The sequence below is a fragment of the Rhinatrema bivittatum genome, chromosome 2, assembly GCF_901001135.1.
Source record: "Rhinatrema bivittatum chromosome 2, aRhiBiv1.1, whole genome shotgun sequence".
NCBI classification, from domain to species: domain Eukaryota; kingdom Metazoa; phylum Chordata; class Amphibia; order Gymnophiona; family Rhinatrematidae; genus Rhinatrema; species Rhinatrema bivittatum.
This window is the reverse complement of record NC_042616.1, coordinates 655,839,877-655,864,463: the sequence shown is the minus strand read 5'-3', so window position 1 is coordinate 655,864,463 and position 24,587 is coordinate 655,839,877. Positions and strand designations below refer to the sequence as shown.

At 43.4% G+C, this 24,587-nt stretch overlaps 1 protein-coding gene across 2 annotated transcripts in view; it reads right to left on the bottom strand.

Moving 5' to 3' along the window:
• Positions 1-24,587, bottom strand: part of MTFR1 (mitochondrial fission regulator 1) — a 115,442-nt gene that overhangs the window by 70,900 nt on the left and 19,955 nt on the right. For both annotated transcript variants that reach the window (XM_029591388.1, XM_029591389.1), the window contains 2 exons: positions 13,346-13,489; positions 9,036-9,134 (listed from right to left, as the gene is read on the bottom strand). In XM_029591388.1, the coding sequence (XP_029447248.1) occupies positions 9,036-9,134; positions 13,346-13,411 (165 nt within the window). In that variant the 5' untranslated portion in view covers positions 13,412-13,489. The remainder of the gene's footprint in view (positions 1-9,035; positions 9,135-13,345; positions 13,490-24,587) is intronic.

Genomic DNA, 24,587 nt, shown 5'->3' with positions numbered 1-24,587 from the left:
TCTGCCTGAGTCATCTTTTGGTTGATGGCTCCTTCTGCCTGACCTGCTTGTGGGGATGACTGCAGTGTATAGAGAAGAGCCGTTGCCAATAATCCCCTGCAGATCACTGAACTTAGTGCTAGGCTAGACAATTCAAAATCTTTCAGAGGTGTCTTGATCCTTCTCTATCCTCCAGGTCCCTGAGGGCCTCCTCCCCTTTGACCAGGATAATCTTTTGGAGACTGCAGACCCAGCTGCGTCCACCTTAGGGAGGGCTAGGAAATTGTCTCTCGCTGTCTGATCTATTACATATAGCCTTTCCATATTTTTTATACTACGTAATCTTAAATCCAGCATGGACCACTCCGCTGTAATCATATCCTGGATTGCAGAATGAATGGAAACACATTTGCTGACTTTTTAATGTCCATAAGAATAAGATTACCCTTTGGCTTGGGGTCTCTGGGCTGCTCCTCTGAGAATCTAAGAACCAGGGACAACCTAGAGATAAGGGCCCCTAACACATCACCCCTAAACAAACAGACCGCCAAGTTATCTTGCTCTGGTCCCAGGTCCTCCTCTTACTTGGGCTCCTCCAGGGAATCCACCTGGGAGAAGTCAGCCGGTTCGTCAGAAATCAGATCCTGTAAAGGCCTGGGCTTCTCCCCTTCCTTGGTTTCCAACTTCCTTTTCTTCCATACAAAGGAGATGGGGTTCGGGACCTTTGTTTTTCGGGCCTGCTGAGTCCATAGGCTTCCCCTTCATCTCTTTTAGGCTTTGTGCATTAGAAGCACACTCTCAGTCAAGAACTCTTCCCCTCTGAAAGCTCCTCTTCCGAGGTTACAGGAGAGGGGGGCGCGAGCCTGATTAGTGGCGATTTCCACTCCAGCTGCGGGCGCCTTCGATCTGTGTGTCCACTGGGCCTCCCCCACTGCACTTTGTGACACTCATCCCCATGCCGATCACTCCTGTGCTGCCCACCGCCATGCCGTCGCAGTTGAGGCAGAACAAACCTGTGACCATCAGGATGCGCTGCATGCCGCACACCAGGCACTTCCTGCCTCTTTCCATCCTACCTATCAGCATGGAGGTTTGGGGGACATCGGGACCTGTGGTATTAGGCCCTAAGCCTACTTACCGCCGCCACTGCTGCTTCTTGACTTCTCTTGTGTGGGAAATGCAAAGCCCAAGGCCTGATCACCCAATTCGGGGGAGGTAAAAAGCAACCCTAGGACGGCCATCATCCCGAGGAGGACTCCTGACCCAGCCCTGGCACTTCCCCAGGGAAAGCAACCTCAGACAGGCCATTGCCCCTGCCAATTCCTCCTGCAGGCCCATCTCCACCTACCATCTGCTGGAGGCAGAGAACTACTGATTCCTTTCCTGCTAAACCAGCCTATATAGAAGGCAGCCTCAAGGAAGAGGTCTGGAATTCTGCCTCCATCTACTGGTAGGGGGACAAGACCCACTGGTCTGGCAGGACGAAGAGGAAGTAGCACATTTAAAACAAATTAAGAGAAACATTTTTTCACTCAGTTAATCTCTGGAATTTGTGGCCAGAAGATGTGGTTAAGGCAGCTAGTGTAGCTGGGTTTATAAAAGGTTTGGTTAAGTTCCTGGAGGAGAAGTCCATAAAATGCTATTAATCAATAGGGAATAGTCACTACTTGTTGCTGGCATTAGTATCATGGGATCAATTTAATATTTGAGTACATGCCAGATTCTTGTGACTTGGCCACTGTTGGAGATAAGATTATGTCAGACCAAGTATCCTATGTACTTATGATAAAATCACTTAATATGGCTTAATTAATCGTAAGGTGAAATACTCAGTACTATATATGGTTTGTTTTTTTTTTAATTGGATAGAACAAGCAAAAAAATAAAAAAAAATTTGGGCACAACCCAGTACGGATTCATGAAAAAACTGTTTTGTTGCAGGGACCTTCAAATAATGGGTGGCTCTATAAAATTGAAATCCTTGTACATAATCCATGTTGGGAATTATTAGAAAAGGAATGATGAATAAAACGGAAAATGTCATAATGCCTCTGTATCGCTCCATGGTGAGACCGCACCTTGAATACTGTGTACAATTCTGGTTGCCGCATCTCAAAAAAGATATAATTGCGATGGAGAAGGTACAGAGAAGGGCTACCAAAATGATAAAGGGAATGGAACAACTCCCCTATGAGGAAAGACTAAAGAGGTTAGGACTTTTCAGCTTGGAGAAGAGACGACTGAGGGGGGATATGATAGAGGTGTTTAAAATCATGAGAGGTCTAGAACGGGTAGATGTGAATCGGTTATTTACTCTTTCGGATAGTAGAAAGACTAGGGGGCACTCCATGAAGTTAGCATGGGGCACATTTAAAACTAATCGGAGAAAGTTCTTTTTTACTCAACGCACAATTAAACTCTGGAATTTGTTGCCAGAGAATGTGGTTCGTGCAGTTAGTATAGCTGTGTTTAAAAAAGGATTGGATAAGTTCTTGGAGAAGTCCATTACCTGCTATTAAGTTCACTTAGAGAATAGCCACTGCCATTAGCAATGGTTACATGGAATAGACTTAGTTTTTGGGTACTTGCCAGGTTCTTATGGCCTGGATTGGCCACTGTTGGAAACAGGATGCTGGGCTTGATGGACCCTTGGTCTGACCCAGTATGGCATTTTCTTATGTTCTTATCCATGTGAGCCTTGTGCAAACATTTTCTGGCTTACTCTACTAAAAACACTGTCCATTTTATGCCTGGATTTTCATTTTTGTTAGAAAGCTGTTGTTTCTGATAGGAATTATGGGTGTAAGACATTTTTCTGCAATTAGGAAGTGTTTCAGAGAAAATATCCATTAGGCAGACTGTGAAAACGGTTTGAAGAAGTATGACCTGCCTTCCAAGCATTTTGATGAAAGATGAGTTTGGCAAAAGCAGTGTAATATAAAAATGGTAAAAAAAAAAAAAAAAACACAACCCAAGAAAGTCCAGCCTCTTAGACCTAGGAAAGGAAAAGAAGGGCCTGAAATAAGGTGGCCCGATATAGGTGAATTGAGCATTACCCAATTCTGTATAGTCTTTTCAGTACAGTTAAGAAAATGAAAGTGCCTTGCTGCGTCAGACCAAAGTCCATCAAACCCAATATTCTGTCACAGATAGTGGCTAGTCTGGGTCACTAGTACCTGGCGGATCCCCAATACCTGATCTATTTTGTGTCGCTCCCTCCCAAGAATAGGCCCTGGCCACATCTACCTGGCTATGGACTTTTTCTTGAAGAACTTGTCCAATCCTCTTTTGAATCCCACTATCAGGCCGATACAGTAAGGAGCGGTAGGAAGAGGTGCGTTAGTGTCGGGTGCACCCGCGTTTGCCGCACGCACAGTTCGGATCACCTACCACTCGATACTGTATTTAAATAGCATGCAAATGCAAGCCGCGTCCAAGAAGCGTCCGTGAAGCGTTAGGCCCGCGCAATCCATTTTACTGTATAGAGCGCTATACAGCGCTGGGGGATTGCGAGTCCTCTCTCCCCCCCTCCCGAAGCAAGATGCAGGGCAAAAATTAAAACAAAAGTGAATAAAGTGTAATAAAAGTAAACTTACTGCATGTGAATTTTCTTTGAACAGTCCTCTCTCTCCTCCTCCCGAGGCACGCACCGCGGCTCCCCTGCCTCCCGGGGGCAGCCGGCGGCGAAAGCGGCTTCCAGCAGCCCCCGCCGGCGAAGGTGAATGAATGTGTACCTGTGCGTGCAATTTGGTCGCTCAAGGCGTGACGTCACGACGTTTGGCGTCACGGCGTGTGACGTCGGCGTTCGCTAATGCACTGCCTGGAGCGCCCAAATTGCATTCATTCACCTTCGCCGGCGGGGGCTGCTGGAAGCCGCTTTGGCTCCCCTGCCCCCGCCGGCAGTGAATGAATGCACGCCTGTGTACGCCTGTGCTTGCAATTTGGGCGCTCAAGGCAGTGCATTAGCGAACGCAGACGTCACACGCCGTGACGTCAAACGTCGTGACGTCACACCTTGAGCGCCCAAATTGCACGCACAGGCGTACACAGGCGTGCATTTATTCACCACCAGCGGGGGCTGCTGGAAGCCGCTTTCGCTGCCGGCTCCCTCCGCCTGGATGAATGCACGCCCGTACGCGCCGGCGGGCGTGCATTCATTCACTCACCTTCGCCGGCGGGCGTGCATTCATCCAGGCGTACAGGCGTCCATTCATCCACCTTCGCCGGTGGGGGCTGCTGGAAGCCGCTTTCGCCGCCAGCTGCCCCCAGGAGGCAGGGGAGCCGCAGTGCGGGCCTCGGGAGGAGGGGAGAGAGGACTGTTCAAAGAAAATTCACATGCAGTAAGTTTACTTTTATTATACTTTATTTACTTTTGTTTTAATGACATGTCGATTTTCGCCCTGCACCTTGCTTCGGGAGGGGGGGATTTTGACCGGAGCCTGCCTATTGCTGTCACACTACACTAACGCCAGGGTAAGGGTCGTTTGCCCATGAAATTTCGTCTCTCTGACCTGACGCTCCACACTAACGCATGGGGTAAGGGTAGGCGGTAAGTTAGCAGGTTAAACGCGCGGCAAAACTACAGGTTAAAAAGGAGATAATCAGGGCGCACATTGCTGTATGGGAGGGAATAGCTAATCAGAGCGTTTACATCTCACATACATGCTGTGGACGGAAAGGGTTACCGGTTGATTTAAAGAAGCGGTAAGGATGAGTTAAAAGGGATAGTGAATCGCGGGTTGGACTTACGCGGCCAAATTGTGAGTTAGAAGTGGGTTAGAAGCAGGGTAACCGCGACCATGCTTTACTGTATCGGCCTGTATGTTAGTTGCCTTGACCACATCTTCTGGCAACAGATTCTGCAGCTTGATTGTGCGCCGAGTGAAAAAATACCTCCTACAATTTGTTTAAATCTGCCGGTTGTTAGTTTCATGGAGTGTCTCCTACTCCTAGTGTTGTTTGAAAGGGTAAATAACTGTTCCCTAACTACTTGTTCCACCCCACTCATGATTTTATAAAATTTCAATCATATCCTCTCTCAGACATCTCTTTTCCAAGCTAAAGAGCCCTAATTTGTATAGCCTCTCTCTTAAAAAAAAAAAAAAAAAAAAGAGCTTTTCTATTCCCTTTATCATTTTTGTCGCTCTTTGTCTACTAAGTCTTTTTCGAGATGGGGCAACCAAAACTGTATACAAGATGCGTTCGCACCATGGATGTATACAAGGGCATTAGGATATTCCCAGTTTTTTTCTCTATTCCTGTTCAAATAATTCCTAATGTTCTAGTTACCTTTTTGATGGCACACTGAGCAAGCAGGAGAGAAACGGTACACTGAGCCAAAGATTTCAAGGCATTGTCCACAAGGTCTCAGAGGTCCTTTTCCTGGGCTTTGTCTATCTGTACTTCGGATTATTTTTCCCTACGTGCATTACTTTGCACTTGGCCACATTAAATTACATCTGTCATTTAGATGCCCAGTCTCCTAGTGTCACAAAGTCCTTCTGCAATTCTTCAGTCTGCTGACATTTTATAAATAACAAAAATCTTCAGAGGGATAGCTGTGTTAGTATGGTGTAGCAAATAAAATGACAGGAGTCGGGTGGCATCTTATAGACTAAGCAATTTATTGAAGCATGAGCTTTCGAGGACAGTATCCACTTCATCAGATACCCCAGCCTGAAGCCAGCCCTCCCTGCCGTCTCCCCAGCACATTTTTCCCAATCCCAGCACGACCCTATTACCTAAGCCAACCCCATCATACTGTAACCCCCCTCCCCCCCTTGCTGGCCCAGCTCCAGCACACTAGGCCCCTTCCCCTGCACAACTCCAGCACATCCTGACCCATTGCCACAGCCCAATTCCAGCACTCCCTTTTCTCCTGCCCAGTGTGTCCCCAGCACATTCTTGATCCCCCTTCTCTAAACCAAATCCAACCTTTTCACTCCCTTCCTCCCAGCCTGACCCCAGCACACACTAACCCTCCTCCCCCACCCACCAATTACCCAAAACTAGGAAGTATTAAAATATCCCACCAAAAAAAACCCTTAAAAACCCAATGGGAATTACCCTGCTCATTAAACCGCTTCAGGGAGCAACATCCCCAGCCCCCAAGTGCTCCCATACCCCCTTACCAAATCACTGATCCATGGGGCTTTCAGGCAATGGCTTCTGGTTTACCAAAATAGCTGCTGGTCAACCAAGGCCTGGTGCCATTATGTTGTATGGCAAAATCTGCCATACAGGCTGACCAGTAGCCATTTTGCTAAGCCAGAGGAGGGACAGAAACAGGATTTCCTGCCCCCAGAAATTCTTCAGAATCAGAATTTTAAGGGCTGAGATGGGGAGAGATCGTGGGGGTCAGGTTTCCTTCTCTGAAGTGGGTTCAGGGCCAACGGACCCCACTAAGCCGATCTATTATACATATATCTATGATCCTGTCTCCATTTTCAGGTTAAATGACATATTTTAGGAGATATAAAAACTTAATGGGAGAATCCAGTTCAGGCTTCAAAACAATTCCAAAATTCAACAGCCCTAACCAGACAACAAGTACTGCTTGTTTTCTTCTATAAATACAATTGGTGCCACACCTATGACTTTTTTCTTCCATCACTGAAATTGCACAAGGAACTGAATAAACTTATTGAAATTCCTCTCACCTACATTACTACGCCTGCCCTTTCACAATACAATTCCCTTTTTAAGCTGCAGGTATTCTTGCCAATTATTCTTCTGTTTATGGATAGTCATTGCTAGGTAATACTAGAGACATTTTCAACTTGCAGTATTTAAAGTCACTCTAGAAGTGATACATAACTCCTTCTTGGGTCAGTCCTACAGAGAGAGGGAAATAATTTTCCTTCAGGACCCTAGCTATAGGCAAACACCTTAAACATTTTTCCTAACAGAGTCCTTACACAGTTGTGGTGTTCCAACATAAAATTTTACTGAGGGATTTCTTCGACAAAAATAGTATTTCATTTGGTATATGTCTTGGGTGTTGCATCCACAGTATATCATGAAACATTCATTAAGTAAATCTGTTCTTCTCATGAACACTCCCATAGGCTCCCATCTGTTCCCGTCTGGTTTCTAGGGGGCATTCTAGTTTACATAAAGGTTCCTCCATCTTGACTACTAACTTCCACTCCTCTTCTCTTCCGAGGACTGAGCTGCAAACATCTCAACTGTCTCCCCTAGATGGGTAGCCCTCACCTCCTCCTAAGAAACACTGAACGGGCGCACCCTCCGCCAAAAGGTTTCTGCTGTGTTGGTAGAGAGGCCCTCAGGCTGAGTGACACAAGGGTATACAATAAAGTTCGCACAACCACCTAGGTAAACCACCAGTCACAAAAAGACAGAGAAGACTGCTATTGGTTTCCTTCCCACAAGGAACAAGAATCTACAGGAACAGAGGCTTTCTTCCAGTAATCTTGGGCAAACACACACACACACAAATGCACAAAACATACATAAAAGAGAGAGAACCAGCTCGCCAATCTGAGAGAGGAGCTACTAGCCCTAAATGAACACAAAGGACCCTGCCTGTTTATGGAAAAGAAGGAAAAAAAAGGGGAATAAAAAAAAAGCTTCTCTTGAACTCTCAACCTCTCCTTCAAACACTAGGAGGTCCCTTGCTAATAGTAAAATTAGATTGGACCATTACAACAACGTGTAGTGGGGGTGCATTGGACAGATGGTACCTTCCTCTTCCTACCATGACCCTTATACAGAAACATATTCCTTAGTAAGGCTCCCAAAGGGCCTTGCATATCTATTTGCCATGCCATCTAAAGTGTGACGAACCTAGCAAACTTTCTGACCTAAGTGGTCAGTGTCAGTGATTTACACCAACATAAACAAGTATCTGCTCAATTAAAACAGGGAAAATCCACAGAAAAAAAAAATATATAAAAGCATGTATGCAAACCAGTCTCCCAAAGAATGGCCTGAAGGAGCCATCTAAGCAGTAGCCCCAGTCAAAGAATTTACACCAAGCTATGTGGTAGGGCCACAATGGCCCGATGACAGCAAGTAATCAAGGATTTGTTGCCTTAAATCCAGCACTACCAACAAAGCAGGTAATGCTGTTCAGCAGGAGTGCCCAAGTTTGAGGAAGCTGGATTGCAAGTGAGCAGAACAGAGGCAACTGTAATTCCTTTTCCCACCTCTCCTTTCTCCATATACTTTTCAGCAATCTCCTCACTACCATTTCTGCCCATCCCTCACATTTATTCTCCCTCCCTTTCATCCACCCTCATAACTGGGCTCAGGATTTTACACACGTTGCCATGCTAATTTCAGAAATGTAAACCTGGGTTTATCAAGGTATAACCAAACCTACATGCACTTATTCTGAGGTACATGGGAAGAATTATCTGCCAAGTAGAGCACTTAAGTCTTCGAAATATATTTATTTACATTCCACTTTTCAGCACTTCAAAGCGGATTACATTCAGGTACTGCAGTTATTTCTCTGTCCCCAGAGGACTCACAATTTAACCCTGGGATTCATCATTCCGCTATAATTATAGCGAAATGATGGCCCGCGGGGAGGGTGGGGGGGCGAAAGTATGCAGCCGGCCGCATAGTACCACAGGAAAAGGTGGGTTATTTCCCGCGGTGGAAAACATTATCGCCCACAGCATTGCCGGGCCATAACCCCACTCCTGCCCTCCCCCTGATTCAAATTGTACCGCCACGATGTGGCCGGTATCTTGTGCGTTAGGACCTTACTGGTGCGATAAGGCCTTAATGCACGCTATAACGGCACATTGCACTTTAAAGAATGACCCTGGAAGTTTGTGTACCTGAGGCAATGGAGGGTAAAGTGACTTGCCTAAGGTCACAAGGAGTGATTTGAACGCTGGTCTCCCTGGTTCAAAGCTGGCTGCTCTAACCACTGCTCTACTCCTCCACTCAGTTGCCTTAGTGATTTTGAAAACAGACAAAGAATAGAAGAAAAAGCAGGATTGTGAAGTAAATTAGCTTTAAGCAGCACCACAACAGCTTAATGAAAAATCTGTCATCTTTCATTCACTGTGGAGAAATTGTACCTGAAAATGAACTCTTGGAGATTGTATGAGGGGAAGGTTTGTGCCAATCTTTCTTACAATACTGCGAGATGACCCATAGGATTTTCCAGACCAAAGGACCTGAAAAGGAAATTCAATTATTTGTGAATTTATGTGGTTCAATTAGAAGGTAAAGAATCAGGAGCAGCTTAGAGGCCGACAAGCAGGAGCTCCAAGTGCAATTCCTGAGCCTGGCTTTTGCTCCCCGGACTTGCGCAAACTGCTGCAGAAACAGTTTTCACAGTCCTCTGCAGAGCTGGAGGGAACTGAAATCTCAGCCATTTCACAGAGGCAACACCATGGGATCAATATTCAGATGGTCTGTTCAGCTAACTTTGGGACTTAGGCAGACAAACCATTGGTTTTAAACTTCCCACTGCTTTGACCGTCTGATTAGCTGGATAAATGTTAACCAGATAAGTTGAAGGTGATTGAAGGCAGAGTTCAGTTAACGAACAAGTTATCTGGCTAAGTCCAGTCATCCCAAATAGCTGCCCTAAAGCTAGCTGGATAAGTTTATCTTGCTAACTAGGGCTTTACCTGGTTATATTCCATGAAGAGTCTATTCTACAGGGTTCTTAAGCTGGATAAAATTGTCTGCTCACTGTGTTGCTGAATACCGACTTCCCAGTGACCAAATTCAAGGCGCCTGCATCGCAGTTTCTGGAGGAACCCTGATCTGTAGCCTTTGGACAAGGACTACTGCTGCGATGGCTGTGCTTGGGACAGATGGTCAAATGAGGAGGATGTATGTTTAAAAAAAAAAAAAAAAATGTACCGTATTTTTCGCTCCATAAGATGCACTTGACCATAAGACGCACTTAGGATTCAGAGGGGGAAAATTAAAAAAAAAATTTTGTGCTAAACCGGCTCTGTCTCCGGGCTTCTATGCGTCTTATGGAGAAAATCAGGGGAGTGCATAACATTTATTTTTCTCCCCATTTTGTTTTTGGGTCTGGGGAGGGCCATTTCGGTCCACTCCCCAGATCAGAAAAAACTTTTATCTTTCTCTGGGAACCCCCCCAAGACCTGCCAAAAGTCCCTGGTGGTCCAGGAGCGATCCGGCAGTGATCTCCTGGACTTGGGCTGTCTGTTGCCAGTAATCAAAATGGCACTGACGGCCCTTTGCCCTTACTATGTCACTGGGGCAGACCAATGGCAGCAGTAGCCCGTGACACAGTAAGGGCAAAGGGCCGGCGCCATTTTGATTACTGGCAGCCGAAGGTCCAAGTCCAGGAGATCGCTGCAAGACCGCTCCTGGACCCCTGCTGGACCACCAGGGACTTTTGGCAGGTCTTGGTGGGGGGGGGGGGGGGGTTAGATTTTTTTTTATATTCGCTCCATAAGACGCACATACATTTTCCCCCCACTTTTGGGGGAAAAAAAGTGCGTCTTATGGAGCGAAAAATACATTATATGCAGTTGTGCTAATAAGTTTACATATCCCGGTAGAATCTGTAAGATGTGCAGCATTTAAAAAAAAAGAAACAACCCATGAGTGATCAGACAAAACACATCTGCTGTTTTTAATGTGTTTAAAATTTAAACTATTATGCATCCTGGAATAGCACAATCGTTAAACAAACCACAGCAATAAGAGAAATAATAAAATGGTCCTGTTCAAACGCTTGCCTACCCTTGAATGTTTGGGCTGATAACACTCACAGATTGAGATTGCAATGAAGAGTAGGTAATACGCATCATGATTATTGACCGGGTTTTTAAGTAAACCTGCAGCTGGGTTCTGCCTGCAATGGAGGTGTGCTACAGTCAGGAATGAGAACATATTTAGCATTTTATGTTTAGAAACAAACAAAAAGGTAATGAAGGTTTATTAATTTATGCAACAAAAAACTACTAAATATCCCTACACACTGCTTTTGTACAAAAAAGTTTTCCCAATATACATATTGGGAAAAACCCTAGGTGATGCCAGCAAAGGTTGGTCCTATTGAGTTGGAAGTCAAGAAGAAGCAGGATGAAACTGCCAGACCAAAAACACACACACACAGAAATAGTGATGTTATAAAACGCACACCGACGTACCACTAAAGCTAAGATGTTAAAGCCCTTTGAATCTCTTCTCAAACAGTGCCAAACAAAAGAAAATTAAAGTAATTCTGCTTCAACCTTAATTAAGTTACCAGCTCAGCTCTTTATCAAAGATCTTGCTACATCAGTCCAGTCCAAGGTTTGAGTTTTGCACTGTTTTCTCTTCATAGGTGGCCTCCAACATGTCAAGCAAGTTAAAAAAAAAAAAAAAAAAAACAAACCAAAAACAAAACACACAATATCCTATGCCTTCCTGCTGTGCAGCTCCTCTGCCAAAAATAGGGCATAGGAGCAGCAGTTTGGCAATCAAGTTGCCTTTCATTCCCTCTTCTTTACATCTCTTTACCTCATCTGATTGTTTCATCTCCCCCAGCATAGCCAAATCCCCTCCTTTCCTGTCTCCCTCTAAAAGGTAAAAATCCTAATCCATCCTTTTCTCTCTCATCTGGACTGCAACCTCCTTTTTTCCTCCTGCCTCCACCATTTTCCATAGATCATTTTCCCTCTCGTGCAAATCTCCTTGAATCTTTTCACTGGCTCCCCATCCAATTTATCCTCTCTAAAAGGTTTTGCTCCTCTGTCCCACGTTCCCATAATCCTCACTGCACTTTGCTCAAGGTTTGCGCCAGCTGCTGCTCGCATCCAACCACTTTGCCTCAGTGCTCCCTGCATATCAGATCCCCTTGCTTAGTACCACATCACGTCTTCCTTCTCGATGTTCCAGTCTCACCTGAGGAATCACACGCTCCCCTAACCCTCCCCTACATCATTTCTGCAACCTGAGTTCATATTATAATCTTGGAGGACAGGAAATTCCTGTACCTCAGCTACCTGCAGGACCTACCTTCATCAGGCACTATGTCCTTGCATTAATGCAGCTGTGTTTATTATGTACAACCCAGTTATGAGTAACTAAAATAAAAAGAATCAGTGATGTGTCGGGGCTCGTATGTTTATCTTATTAGATTGTAAACTCTATTTTGTATTTTTTTACAGCATTGCGTATGTCATGTACCACTTTGGAAACGTTAAGTAGTGAGAGTAGCAGCCCCATGTTAAATTACTCTATGAAAACAAGAGAGGGTCTCTCCAAGTACAAGACAGCCAGCGAGAGCCCCTCGATGAGACACTGATGATACACCACGAAAAAGGACCATCATCTACATATTTTTGTTTGAATTATTCCTGCAGCCAGAGATGATGGAGGTGGATAAAGAGAAGGATTAACGTGATATGCAGGCCCAACTGTGCTTTCAAAAAGTATTTGAAATTAAAAAGTAAGTTTCAATCTTACCATTTGACTGGCAGTGGGACTTTTTAAAAGTGTAATGGTGTAAAAGAAAAAAATAAAAGTTTCATACAAATTATAAACACTATCTTTGGCTTTACAAAATATATTACATTCAATGCTTGTTTTCCTTTCAATATTTATGCAGGAACGCTATCAGTATAATTTTCAAGCACATATGTTGTGTGCGCCTTTCGACAAAAAATAACTAACAACCAACTTCGCAGTAAAGTGCTTGACTAAAGGCTAATCTTTCCAAGTGAAATTAAGTCAGGCAAATGTAGAAATAAGTTTCACTTACTATAACGTCTCTTAAGTGCTGTTTAAAAGAATTGTGAATCAAATACTTTCATTACAATGAATGTTAACTCTCAGAGGCTGATTTCATGAATCATGTGCGAGTCTGGACCATTTAAAATTCTGAGTCACACAGTGTCATAAAGCAGGTCGAGAGCTGTTTTTGGGCGTTGGGACTCTGATGCTTTGGCATTTGCTCTGGAATAATTGTTCTGCAATATGGTAAAACTGTTTTTCATGTACGAATGTCATTCTATGTAAAGCAATATCTGTGGAATACTGCCGAAATCAAGGAAGTTTCTTTACTAACAATACAATTGCTGAGGAATTCTTCAAGAAAACAAAATATTGGAGGCTAAACTACATCAGCAACATTGCAGCACCTGAAAAATAAAAATTAAAAAAAGTTTTGCATAGTAAACATACATCTAATAGCTGGCAAAGGAGGCTGTCTTGGGCCATCCAGTTTGCCCAGTTGCCCTTTCTGCATCCCCTGCTCAGCCTTTGGTAACTGGCCTCTCCTGACCTTGTATCTACCCCAAACATGTTTGAATATGATCACTGCTTTGGTTGCTTCCACTTCTACTAGTAGCTGACTCCAATCTTCACTACCCTCCGAGTAAAGAAAACCAAAATTGAAAAACAAAACACTTACGGATCCCATTGCCAATTCAGTTTGTTCTAGAACCATCCTAATTAGACGTACAATCCAATGGACCATCTGGTACAGTATAAAAGCTTCTCAGACCAGCAATTAAACACTCCAGTTTGAGAAAGTTGTTGATCTTCCATAGTTAACCTGAAATAAAAAAAAGATATGTAAACACAAAATGACTGGCCTTTTTTTTTTTTTTTTTATTGCATTATAACTTAATATACAAGAATACTCTTGAAAAGAATTCACAGAGATACATAAAAATTGTATAAACCACAAAGGAAAAAAATCAATAAGGAAACATATTTCTCATTATTCTCTGTATAACAAGTCCACAAAATTGTGGAGGCAGATATACTCAACTTAAAGAAAATAGGATTTCTCTTATTACAAACAGAAAGACTTCGTAGTATACAGAGATCTATAACTTCTTTCGAGGGATTAGATTCACATTCACTGGGGTTTTCCCAATAAGGAATTGAGTTAATTGAAGTGGATCATAAGAGATATAGGTATTGCTACTAGGGATGTGAATCGTGTCCTCGATCGTCTTAACGATCGATTTCGGCTGGGAGGGGGAGGGAATCGTATTGTTGCCGTTTGGGGGGGTAAAATATCGTGAAAAATCGTGAAAAATCTAAAAATCGCAAAACCGGCACATTAAAACCCCCTAAAACCCACCCCCGACCCTTTAAATTAAATCCCCCACCCTCCCGAACCCCCCCCAAATGAGTTAAATAACCTGCGGGTCCAGCGGCGGTCCGGAACGGCAGCGGTCCGGAACGGGCTCCTGCTCCTGAATCTTGTTGTCTTCAGCCGGCGCCATTTTCCAAAATGGCGCCGAAAAATGGCGGCGGCCATAGACGAACACGATTGGACGGCAGGAGGTCCTTCCGGACCCCCGCTGGACTTTTGGCAAGTCTCGTGGGGGTCAGGAGGCCCCCCACAAGCTGGCCAAAAGTTCCTGGAGGTCCAGCGGGGGTCAAGGAGCGATTTCCCGCCGCGAATCGTTTTCGTACGGAAAATGGCGCCGGCAGGAGATCGACTGCAGGAGGTCGTTCAGCGAGGCGCCGGAACCCTCGCTGAACGACCTCCTGCAGTCGATCTCCTGCCGGCGCCATTTTCCGTACGAAAACGATTCGCGGCGGGAAATCGCTCCCTGACCCCCGCTGGACCTCCAGGAACTTTTGGCCAGCTTGTGGGGGGCCTCCTGACCCCCACGAGACTTGCCAAAAGTCCAGCGGGGGTCCGGAAGGACCTCCTGCCGTCCAATCGTGTTCGTCTATGGCCGCCGCCATTTTTCGGCGCCATTTTGGAAAATGGCGCCGGCTGAAGACAACAAGATTCAGGAGCAGGAGCCCGTTCCGGACCGCTGCCGTTCCGGACCGCCGCTGGACCCGCAGGTTATTTAACTCATTTGGGGGGGGTTCGGGAGGGTGGGGGATTTAATTTAAAGGGTCGGGGGTGGGTTTTAGGGGGTTTTAGTGTGCCGGCTCACGATTCTAACTATTTATAACGATAAATCGTTAGAATCTCTATTGTATTGTGTTCCATAACGGTTTAAGACGATATTAAAATTATCGGACGATAATTTTAATCGTCCTAAAACGATTCACATCCCTAATTGCTACCATATTTTATCATGCATCTGCAAGGAAATTTAAGGTAAAATGCCATTCCAATTAACAAAACTTGAGACCTCATTAGCAAGAAAGCCTCTCTTCTTTTTTGGGTGTCACGTGATATATCTGGAAAAGCTCTATCATTGCATCCCATAAAGGTAACATTTCTGTTTCTAAGACACAGTCTTAACAACCAGTCCTTATCAGGTTCTAATACCAAACTAACAATTAAGGTAGCTGGCTCTGCCAAATCCGTCTCAGAAGTTTCCTAAATCGCAGATATATTCATAGATTGTTGTTGGTCAGGAACAGTTATCCCTTCCCTTCATTCCACTGGACCTTGGTTTTGGGATATAGAAAATCTTGGCAATTGGTGATAGTGCTTGCTCTTCAATCTGTAGAATTTCCCTCATATATCTTTTAAATACATCTCTTGGTGAGCTAAGAGGAATTTTGGGGAAATTTATAAATCTCAAGTTTCTGTTCTGTGTCAAATTTTCAAGATTTTCCATTTTCGTGACAAGGTATTTCTTATCCCTTATAATTGTTGTCTGCACCACTTGAATAGCCTTTATCTTTTCTCTGTTTGACACTATTTGCTGCTCCAGACCAGTATCCACAGTACTTAATATTTTAACCTGATCTTCCAAGGTTTTAATTTTATCAGTTATCGGGGAAATTAGGTGCAATATAGAAGATCTCATCTCTATTATCGTGTCCCCATATAGTCTCAAGTAAAAAATTTCTGGCCTTGCCACTGCGGGGATTTTCAAAGTTGGTATTCCTCCAGTAGGTCCAGTTGGGTCACCCAGGGGTGATTCTTTCTCTCCAAGGAAGACCCTGTGCTGTTCCTGGGCTGTCGGTCCCTGCCGGGTTCCGCCCTCTGACACTCCGGTCTGACGGCGTTTCCCCCGATTCACAGGCATTCCTCCTCTTGGCAGGATTCCCTGGCGGCATCCCTTCTGCGGGGCTTAAAGGCGATATTGAGCCAGGGAGAGAGGGGAGCTCTACTTCCCCTCCCCCACTCTCCAACAGCTGCTGTGCTCCCGCCATCAGATCTCCGCAGATGATGTGAGAGTCCATGGGTTCGAGGACAGGCGTAGACACAGAGGCTGCAGGGTAAGGCTGACCCTGTGGTTTACGCTTTCTCCTCATTGAAGAAACAAATTTGCAGAAAAAATCTAATTCTCTCACGGAGCTCAAACGCCAAACCAACCTACTAAGTGGCCATCTTGAATCCGCCCTCAAAATGACTGGTCTTAAAAGGACATAGTAAATAAAAACTTTGTCATGCACTCAAAACAATGTGGTATCTTGAGAACCTGCTTTATACCAACTGTAATCCATACTGTAGTAGAAAGACACTGTAATGGCCCAACTCAATTAAAACTTAGTTTACTTATAATTTAATCATACTGTTTTCCGGTAATACTTTCAATGGTACAAACTCTTATATAAGCACATTAAAAGTGCAAATATTTCACCTTTTTACTCATTATTTATGGTGCATTTGTGCTGAGTTTTACCTTAAAGGATACAAAATGAGCAAGAATTTAACAACACATTCAACTATTTTAGGGCCAATTGCTTTGTGTAGTGCTGTGACCTGCAACACATGGGGGTCTAGGCTTGAATCCAGAGCCTGGATTATGCTTCTCAAACTAGTTAGGGCCGGAGATGCCACAAGGATCGGGTGCAGGGCTGGGAAGACCCACCTTAATAACCCAGCTCAGTGTTTCTCATGTACTGAGTTCCAGAGGGAGCCACCCTACCAAAGACTGTTAGGCTAGAAAATGAGGAAAAACACAGCACTGGGTATTTGTACATATAGGGCTCACTTGCAGCAGTATTCAGAAACTGGTTTTGATTGAGTTGGCAGTCCAAGAAAAAGGAAGAACCTGCTAGGCAAAGCCTCCCCCCCCCCCCCCAAACCAGCCATATACCCTTGGTAAATCTCCATTGCTAGTCTACTAATCAAATGGCTCTCTCAAATGGTTAAGTAATACACACCACAAGATGTCCTGGAAAGCTATGCTACTGCTTTACATGCCATTGCGACCTCCAGTGATTGGTATAGATAAAAAGGTATTTCTTTAAGCTACATATATGGACTTTCAGTTTATAAGACCCAAGGAGGTAAGAAACGGATACTAGATTTAAAGTCAAATTTTTCTCTTTACATCACGGTTTCATGTTCTCTGAAGATAGGCAGCTCACTTTAAGAACATAAGAACATGCCATATTGGGTCAGACCAAGGGTCCATCAAGCCCAGCATCCTGTTTCCAACAGTGGTCAATCCAGGCCATAAGAACCTGGCAAGTACCCAAAAACTAAGTCTATTCCATGTTACCGTTGCTAGTAATAGCGGTGGTTATTATCTAAGTCAACTTGGTCACAAGACTGTGCTCAGCACCAAAAGGACGTTCTTCCAGAGCTTTCTGGAAGAGGGTAAAAGCCTTTCACTGCTCGTATGTGGAATTATCCAGACTACTGTGGCTCCCATCGGTTCCTTTTTGTTCACTGGAACCAGATGAGTCTTCACTGCTGAAGCTCTGCATGGTTACTGGAAAAAAAAAAAAGTTTTCTGGTTTTGGCCATAAAACTTCTGATTAGAATTTTGGAACTTACTAAGATTTTTCTTTTTGACTTCCACAGAGTCAGCATTTTGGTTTTTCATAGACAACCTTTGCCAGCAGGCTCCCAGACAAAGGTCATTTCTTTGGACTATTTTTAGAGGAAGATTTCTTTGCTGATTTCATTTTGTCAATTGTTCTCACTATAATCAGAGAAGCAGTCCAGTAGTTTCAAATTTCTGCCCCAAGTACAAACAGAAAATTCCCATCACTGTCAAGTGGTTTGGGACAAGGCAATGATTATTCAGAGATTATGTCGCCTGTGCAAGGTTGTCATCCAGAGTAGTTTGGGCTGGGGGGGGGGGGGGGGGGGAAATCAGGTTTCTAGCCTTCTTTGCCAGTGAGCCAAACTTCAGCTCATCAAAGTTGGTGAAGGCTCAACACAAAGACCATGGAGCTATACCAATCACTGGAGGCCAAGATAGGACAAAGGTCTCTTTTTCCTATCTTCATCTACTTGGTTAAAAAGACATGACAAAGAGCCAAGAGAAGTCTCAATCCCCCTGCTCAGGGCAAGAAAAAGGCTTTGTGCACTTCAGCATGGAGCTAGAGGCAACTGGCAATGTGGAGACTTAGATTCTGCCTCCCAGGCTCAGACACCATCACAAAGTCAGACCTGGGTCCAGTTTTGAGTCTTCAACTAATGACCTCCAAAGAATAACAGGGAATGTCCACTCCCCTACAAAACCAACACCCATTTTGCTAGAGGTATTCTAAAGCAAGAGTTGGTCAGGAGAATTGTCAAGTGTTCACACGACACAAATTCCACTTGGCATCTCCCCTTTAATTTAAAAAAAAAAAAAAAAAGCTAAGTCGAGACGATGAGTGGTATACAGTAGTAGGTACAGACCACAGTATTAGATAGTATAGCGCTGGTTATGTTCATGGAACCTTGTCTTACAGGACTCAGTCGAAGAGACTTAAAAAATTAAATTTTGACATTCGTTTATTGACAGTTGCTTGAAGCGAACGGATCTTTGGTCCCTCGACACGGACCTTGTTTCGCCACATGGGCTGCGTCGGGAGGGACAGGAGCCCAAAGGATGAATGGTAAAGCCAGTTATGTAGGAGTGATGAATATGTAGAGGAGCCCTGCAGAGGAATTGGATGAGCTTATATCAGTTAATGGGGAGTGCAGCAGCGTCTTGTGAAGATTATTGTTTTCCAAATTGAATGCAACGTGCTGGGGACGCTAACGAATGGTTCCAAACAAAGACAAATTCATGGCGGCTCTGCAGTTTATTCAAACACCTCTGCTTTATTTAAATGTTAAATTTGTTATAATCTGCCCCGGGACCATTTGCGGAAAAAGGCAGAATATCAAATATCCATAAAGAGATAAATAATTTGATGCAATACTTGCACATACTTCTGGCAGATGTCTAGGAATTCAGTTTCTTCTTCAAAAGAATCTAGAAGAGCTCTGTCACCTTATGGAGACTGGTGGGCCTAGTAAGAATCATTTTGCCTGCACGACCCACAAAGCTTTTAAAATAGCAAGAGGAAGATGTGGCTTGGAAACTTCCCATGACTTGTATTTCTATGGAAAATTGTTCATTAATAAAAATTAATTACTAACCCTGAATGGATGGCAATGTAGTATTAGGCAAGCTTGCTAACTTCAAAGTAATAAGTCATGCTTTTCAAGCGATTAGAAAATGTAAGAGAGTACCAATCTAGCTGAAAATTCACCTAACTGGTTATGCAGGTCAAATAAAAAACAAAAGCTAGAAAGTATTTCACCTTGAACTGCAAGTGAAAGCAAAACCAAAAACGGCAACTGATTGATTTTTGTAACACTTTCAATATAATACACACACAGAAAAGCACCTCTATTCCCCCCCCCCCCTGCAATGGAGGGTTGGAAGTGTTTACATAAGATCTATTAGATTATTTTAAGTGCTTTTGGTTTGAAATATAGTCCTAATAAATACCTAGTCAGAAAAACACAAGTGGGTGGCATCATTGTAGGGAAGGCCAAGCCACTGAAGGAAGAAAAGTTGGCAGATGTAAATATTGCATGCTTAGCATACTGCTGCCCACAAGAAGAAGGAAGTAACATTTAATAAAATTCTGAAACTGTCCTGAAAGCATAAGAGTCATATTCAGAAAGCTTATACAATGAAGTGGTGGAACATCATCATCTGAAAAAGATCTACTACAGAAGTCCTATGCAAGCAAAACCAAAAAATTAACATTTTAGAATAACTCACAATATAAAAAAGACAGCATCCTTTTTTTTTTTTTTTTTTTTTTTTTTTTTTTTTTTAAAGAAACTGGTCTTCCGTTTTTTTAAACCCAGAACTCACCTTTACCCTAAATATGCTAAACAGGGCATAAACTTGGTTTTTTTTATATTTTTACCGTGTGTGTGTATGGAGATGGAGCCACTGGTATAACCCATCTTAAGTCAGGTTATGACCGTGACTCGTCAGCTGAAGACCAATGTTTTAACACACAATTTTAAAAATTTGATAATGCAACTCTGGGTTAGTTAAAATATTTGTATCCGGCTTGCACCAAGACCCCAAAGTGAATTAGGTAATTGTTAACCATTTCAAAAGAGAGCACGCTTAGTCGCCTGGCTAATAGCAGAGGCCAGACTATATTTTACTTTGGCTCTCAGAATTGAGGAACCAGGTTTTCTTTTTTTTTTTTGGGGGGGGGGTGGGGGGCAGGGGAAGTAAGCTCCCCAATGCTTCCCTCCTCCTCCTCCTGATGGATAAAGGCAGCCTCTTTTGAGGCAGCTCAAGTATAAATGAATTGACAATTAAAATGTTGACCTGCTAGGTCTGAAGAAAAACCAGCAGATTCTTGGGGTTTTTTTTTCTGTTTATAAAATTTTCCAATATATATTGACAAGTATCAATACATCAAAAGAAATTCATATCACCACAACATACATCCGACTAGGAAGAAAAATAAATTCCTCTAACCAATATATGAAACTGTAAATACAACAAAGAAAAATAGAGGACAGACATGTGTCCTTGCTTTCAAGATCATTCTCACCACTATTTACCATGAGTGGCTATTTAAGCATTCAAAGTTTTCATCAAGCTTTGTGGACAAAATGTCAAAGGAAGATCAAGAAAAAGAAGATGAGACAATAGTTGAAGCTACATATGTGAATGATGTTTTAGTTATGGAACAAGGTGTACCAATACTGGAATGCACATCACAAACTAATTTACACATTAAGTTATCCCTTATTACAGTCTCTCCTAGAGAGCTGAACTTGTATCACACTCTCTAATGGTTATTCAAAAGGATTAGTCAAGCAGAATTGCATAAAGATATTCTGAATACATCTAAGCCAGTTTTTGTAAGACATTAAGAGATCCCATTTTAGCTCCTGGAGGGAGCACAGAGAGCAGAAGATTTTGCTAGTAGTTGAAGTAGATCAGCGAGTATTGCTTTACTGGGTGATTCTGGGAGTTAAAGTTTGGGGAAAAATGAGATTATGGGGTAAACTAATCTTTAGTTCAGTGGCTCTCATGCTTTTTTTTTTCTTTTTAATCAGGACCCACCTGAGAGAGGATGCTCACATGTGTAACACTGAACACATGACCATCATGGGATTAAATATAAGCATATGCTCTGCATCTATAGGACTCCCCCACTTCCTAACAATGGGTGCAGAGCAGAACTAAGACACTTCCTTGTACAACTCACCATACAAAAAAAGATATTCTGATTCTGGTGTCATCTTAATATCAGCATCACAAACTCCCTCTATTACCAGGTACATTGTAAAATAATACAAACAAACAAACCCCACTCTGTAGATGTTTATCAAACCTGCCATACCTCAGTAGCACTAACTCCAAGAAATGAAACAACAATAGTCCTACCCATGAAAAGGCAGCAGCTCACCACCAGTGCTATTTAATATTGAGAAAATACAACAAATAAGGCTGATACAAACCTCTAGTAAAATACCTCATCTCAGTCACATACACACAGAACACAGACAGATCTGCCTTCATCAAATATAGAATAAAAGACCACAAATTACAAATGTGGCAACAAAACCTGGAATGGAAACCCCAAGACCACCTTCTGCATGAAGTGTACAACTGGAAACTAGAAACAAAAATATATTTCCTCCCACACTAAGCAAAGAGAGAAGAAATGCATATTCTCAAAACTGACATAGTATGGCCCTTTACCCAGTTACTCCCCTCCATGCCCCATCACCCCTCACTTCTCCCAACTACTCAATCATCCCTTCACATCCTCATATCCCTGTCCAACATCCACCACCCCATGCTCCTTCTCTCCCCTGCTCAACTCTTTCCACCTTTCCCTACCCAGAATATTTCTGACCACCTCATTTCTACCCCTTCCTGCTCAGCATCCCCCACTCCCTTCTCCCCAAACCATCAGCCCCACACCTCCATCTCTCTTCCCTGCCCAGCAGCCCCAACCCCTCCCTCCCCCACCTCTCCGTATCCAGCAATCCCAAATCTCCTTTACCCCACCTCTTCCTATCCAGTAATCCCAACCTCCTTTCCCCCACCTCTTCCTATCCAGCAGACTCCTGACTCCCCATGCCTTCCTACCCAGCAGACTGAAACTCCATGCCTTCCTGTCCAGTACATTTCCCCCTCCTCCTAGCTCCCAAGCCAGCAGAAAAGGCTTCAGTCCATTCCAGAGTCTCCCTCCCTCTTTATCAGCAGCAGTTGAGGGCAAGAAGCATTGAGGAGAGGAAGATGGAGGCAGCAGCAGCGGATCTACAGAGCACACATTTCTTCCTTATTCTCCTGCTTTCACATCCAGGCCTCATGGGGTGAAGAGAGCATCAGCAGCCTCACTGCCAGGCCAGGCAGAGGAAGATAAAGTTGGTGTTTGCCGGGCCCATATGAACAGGAGTTGGTGACAGCACGCTCTGATCTGGATGAAGGAGAAGGGAACAACCTCCCATTGGCCAGGAAGAGAAGGAAGCAAGAGCAGCTTCCTGTCATACACAATAAAGAGAAGTCAGCCAACGCCTGCCCAGACTCATGAGGAAAGATCAGTCTTCTCCTGGCACTGTGACACACCTCCCGGGACTTTGCAACACACCTGTTGAGAACCACTGCTTTAGTTTGGGTGCTTCATTAAAAAGAAAAAAAAAGAAAAAAAGGTAGGCGTTTGATAAGATGGCTCATCAATTAGATCTAACCAAACAAGTTTTCTTTGAATTTGGGAATAAACCAGGATGACTATTGGCAAGAAGGTTAAAAGAGAGAACTACTCAGAATCATATTATGAAAACTAAAGACAGAGATGGGAAAATTTTCTTTGTTACCAAAACATTGGACTAATGTTTTGCTAAATTGTATGAGGAGATATATTCTAATGAGGGTGAAATGGATGAGGCAGGCATGGAAGCGTTTAAGGATGTCCCTTACTGGTCCTAAAGGAGGATGATATCAAGGCAGAGGAAATATTGCAAGTTGTTATAGATTTGAAGATGGGCAAATCTCCCGGTCTAGATGGCTTCACGGCCAAATTCTATAAAACATTTAAGATGGTCCAGGTGGGTTCAATGGTCGCGATGTTTAATTCTCTCTGTGGGAAAGGGGCACTATCCACTAATTCAAATATTGCGGGCATTACAATCATAGTAAAGCCTGGTCGGGACACCACACTTTGTGGATCATACTGCCCTATGTCTCTTATAAATACTGATTTGAAGATATTGGCCAAGGTGCTAGCAAATAGATTGAGCTTAGTTGACCCTTCCCTAATTCATGAGGACCAGTCAGGGTTTGTACTGGGGAGACTTACCTCAGATAATGTTCGTAAAGTTCTCAATTTGATAGGTGTGGACGCCAAGAAGGCCTTCGATCTTATTTGCTCTGGGTTTTAGATAAATTTAGAACCCAACTGAAACTTATCATGTGAATATAGAAGTTGTATTTACAAGGTCGTGGATGTATTAGAATAAACAGGGGTTATATACTGATACTTTTGAAGTTAGGAGAGGAACTTGTTAGGGCTGCCCACTGTTGCACTTGCTTTTCGCTCTATCATTTGAATCCTTTGCTGAAAGGATACGTAGAGAGTAGACAATTAGAGGAATACTGCTTGGGAGTGGTAATTAAAAGATGACTATTTGCAGTCGATATTTTGCTTGCTTTGGAGTTGCCGGAGGAGTCATTGAGGAGAAATGTAGGTTTTTGGGTTGGTTTATGGGTTTAAGGTAAATGAAGATAAGTCAGAGATCTTTAATATATCTGCCACTTCAGATTGCATTCAAAGTTTGGAGGTCACACTTCCCATTTAGAATTGCCAAAGAATGGGCGAAATAACCTGGGGTACGTATAGGTCCAGAAGGAGAATAGTTATTTCATTCGAATTATGATAATCTGGTTAGGAATATCTTTAGTGACATAGATAAGTGGTATCGATTGGACCTTTCATGGTTAGGCCGGATATCTTCTGCAAAAATGAATATGTTACCTAGATTATGCTACTTTTTTCAGACCCTCCCAATTCAGGTGCTTAGTCATTTGCTGAAGATGTGGCAGAAACATATTTTTAGTTTCATTTGAAAGCGTAGGCCTCCGAGGGTGGTGAAGGGAGTGCTATATCAATCTACACTGAGGAGGGGATTGGGGGTTCCCAATCTGGAGTGGTATTTTGCAGTCTCTCAGTTAAGGGCACTCATTGACTGGCACAGATTAAAAGGTATTAAACCTTGGGTAGAGAAAGAGCACCGAATGGCAGGGAAATGAACATAAGAACATAAGAAAATGCCATACTGGGTCAGACCAAGGGTCCATCAAGCCCAGCATCTTGTTTCCAACAGTGGCCAATCCAGGCCATAAGAACCTGGCAAGTACCCAAAAACTAAGTCTATTCCATGTTACCATGGAAGGGAGGATCTGTACAGATGCATGATCTTTCAATCTATTCTTGCACAATTTTAGAGATCTGGAGAAAGTGGAGACTGAATTTAGTGGGGGAATGGGATTTTTATTATCGTTCTTCCTTTT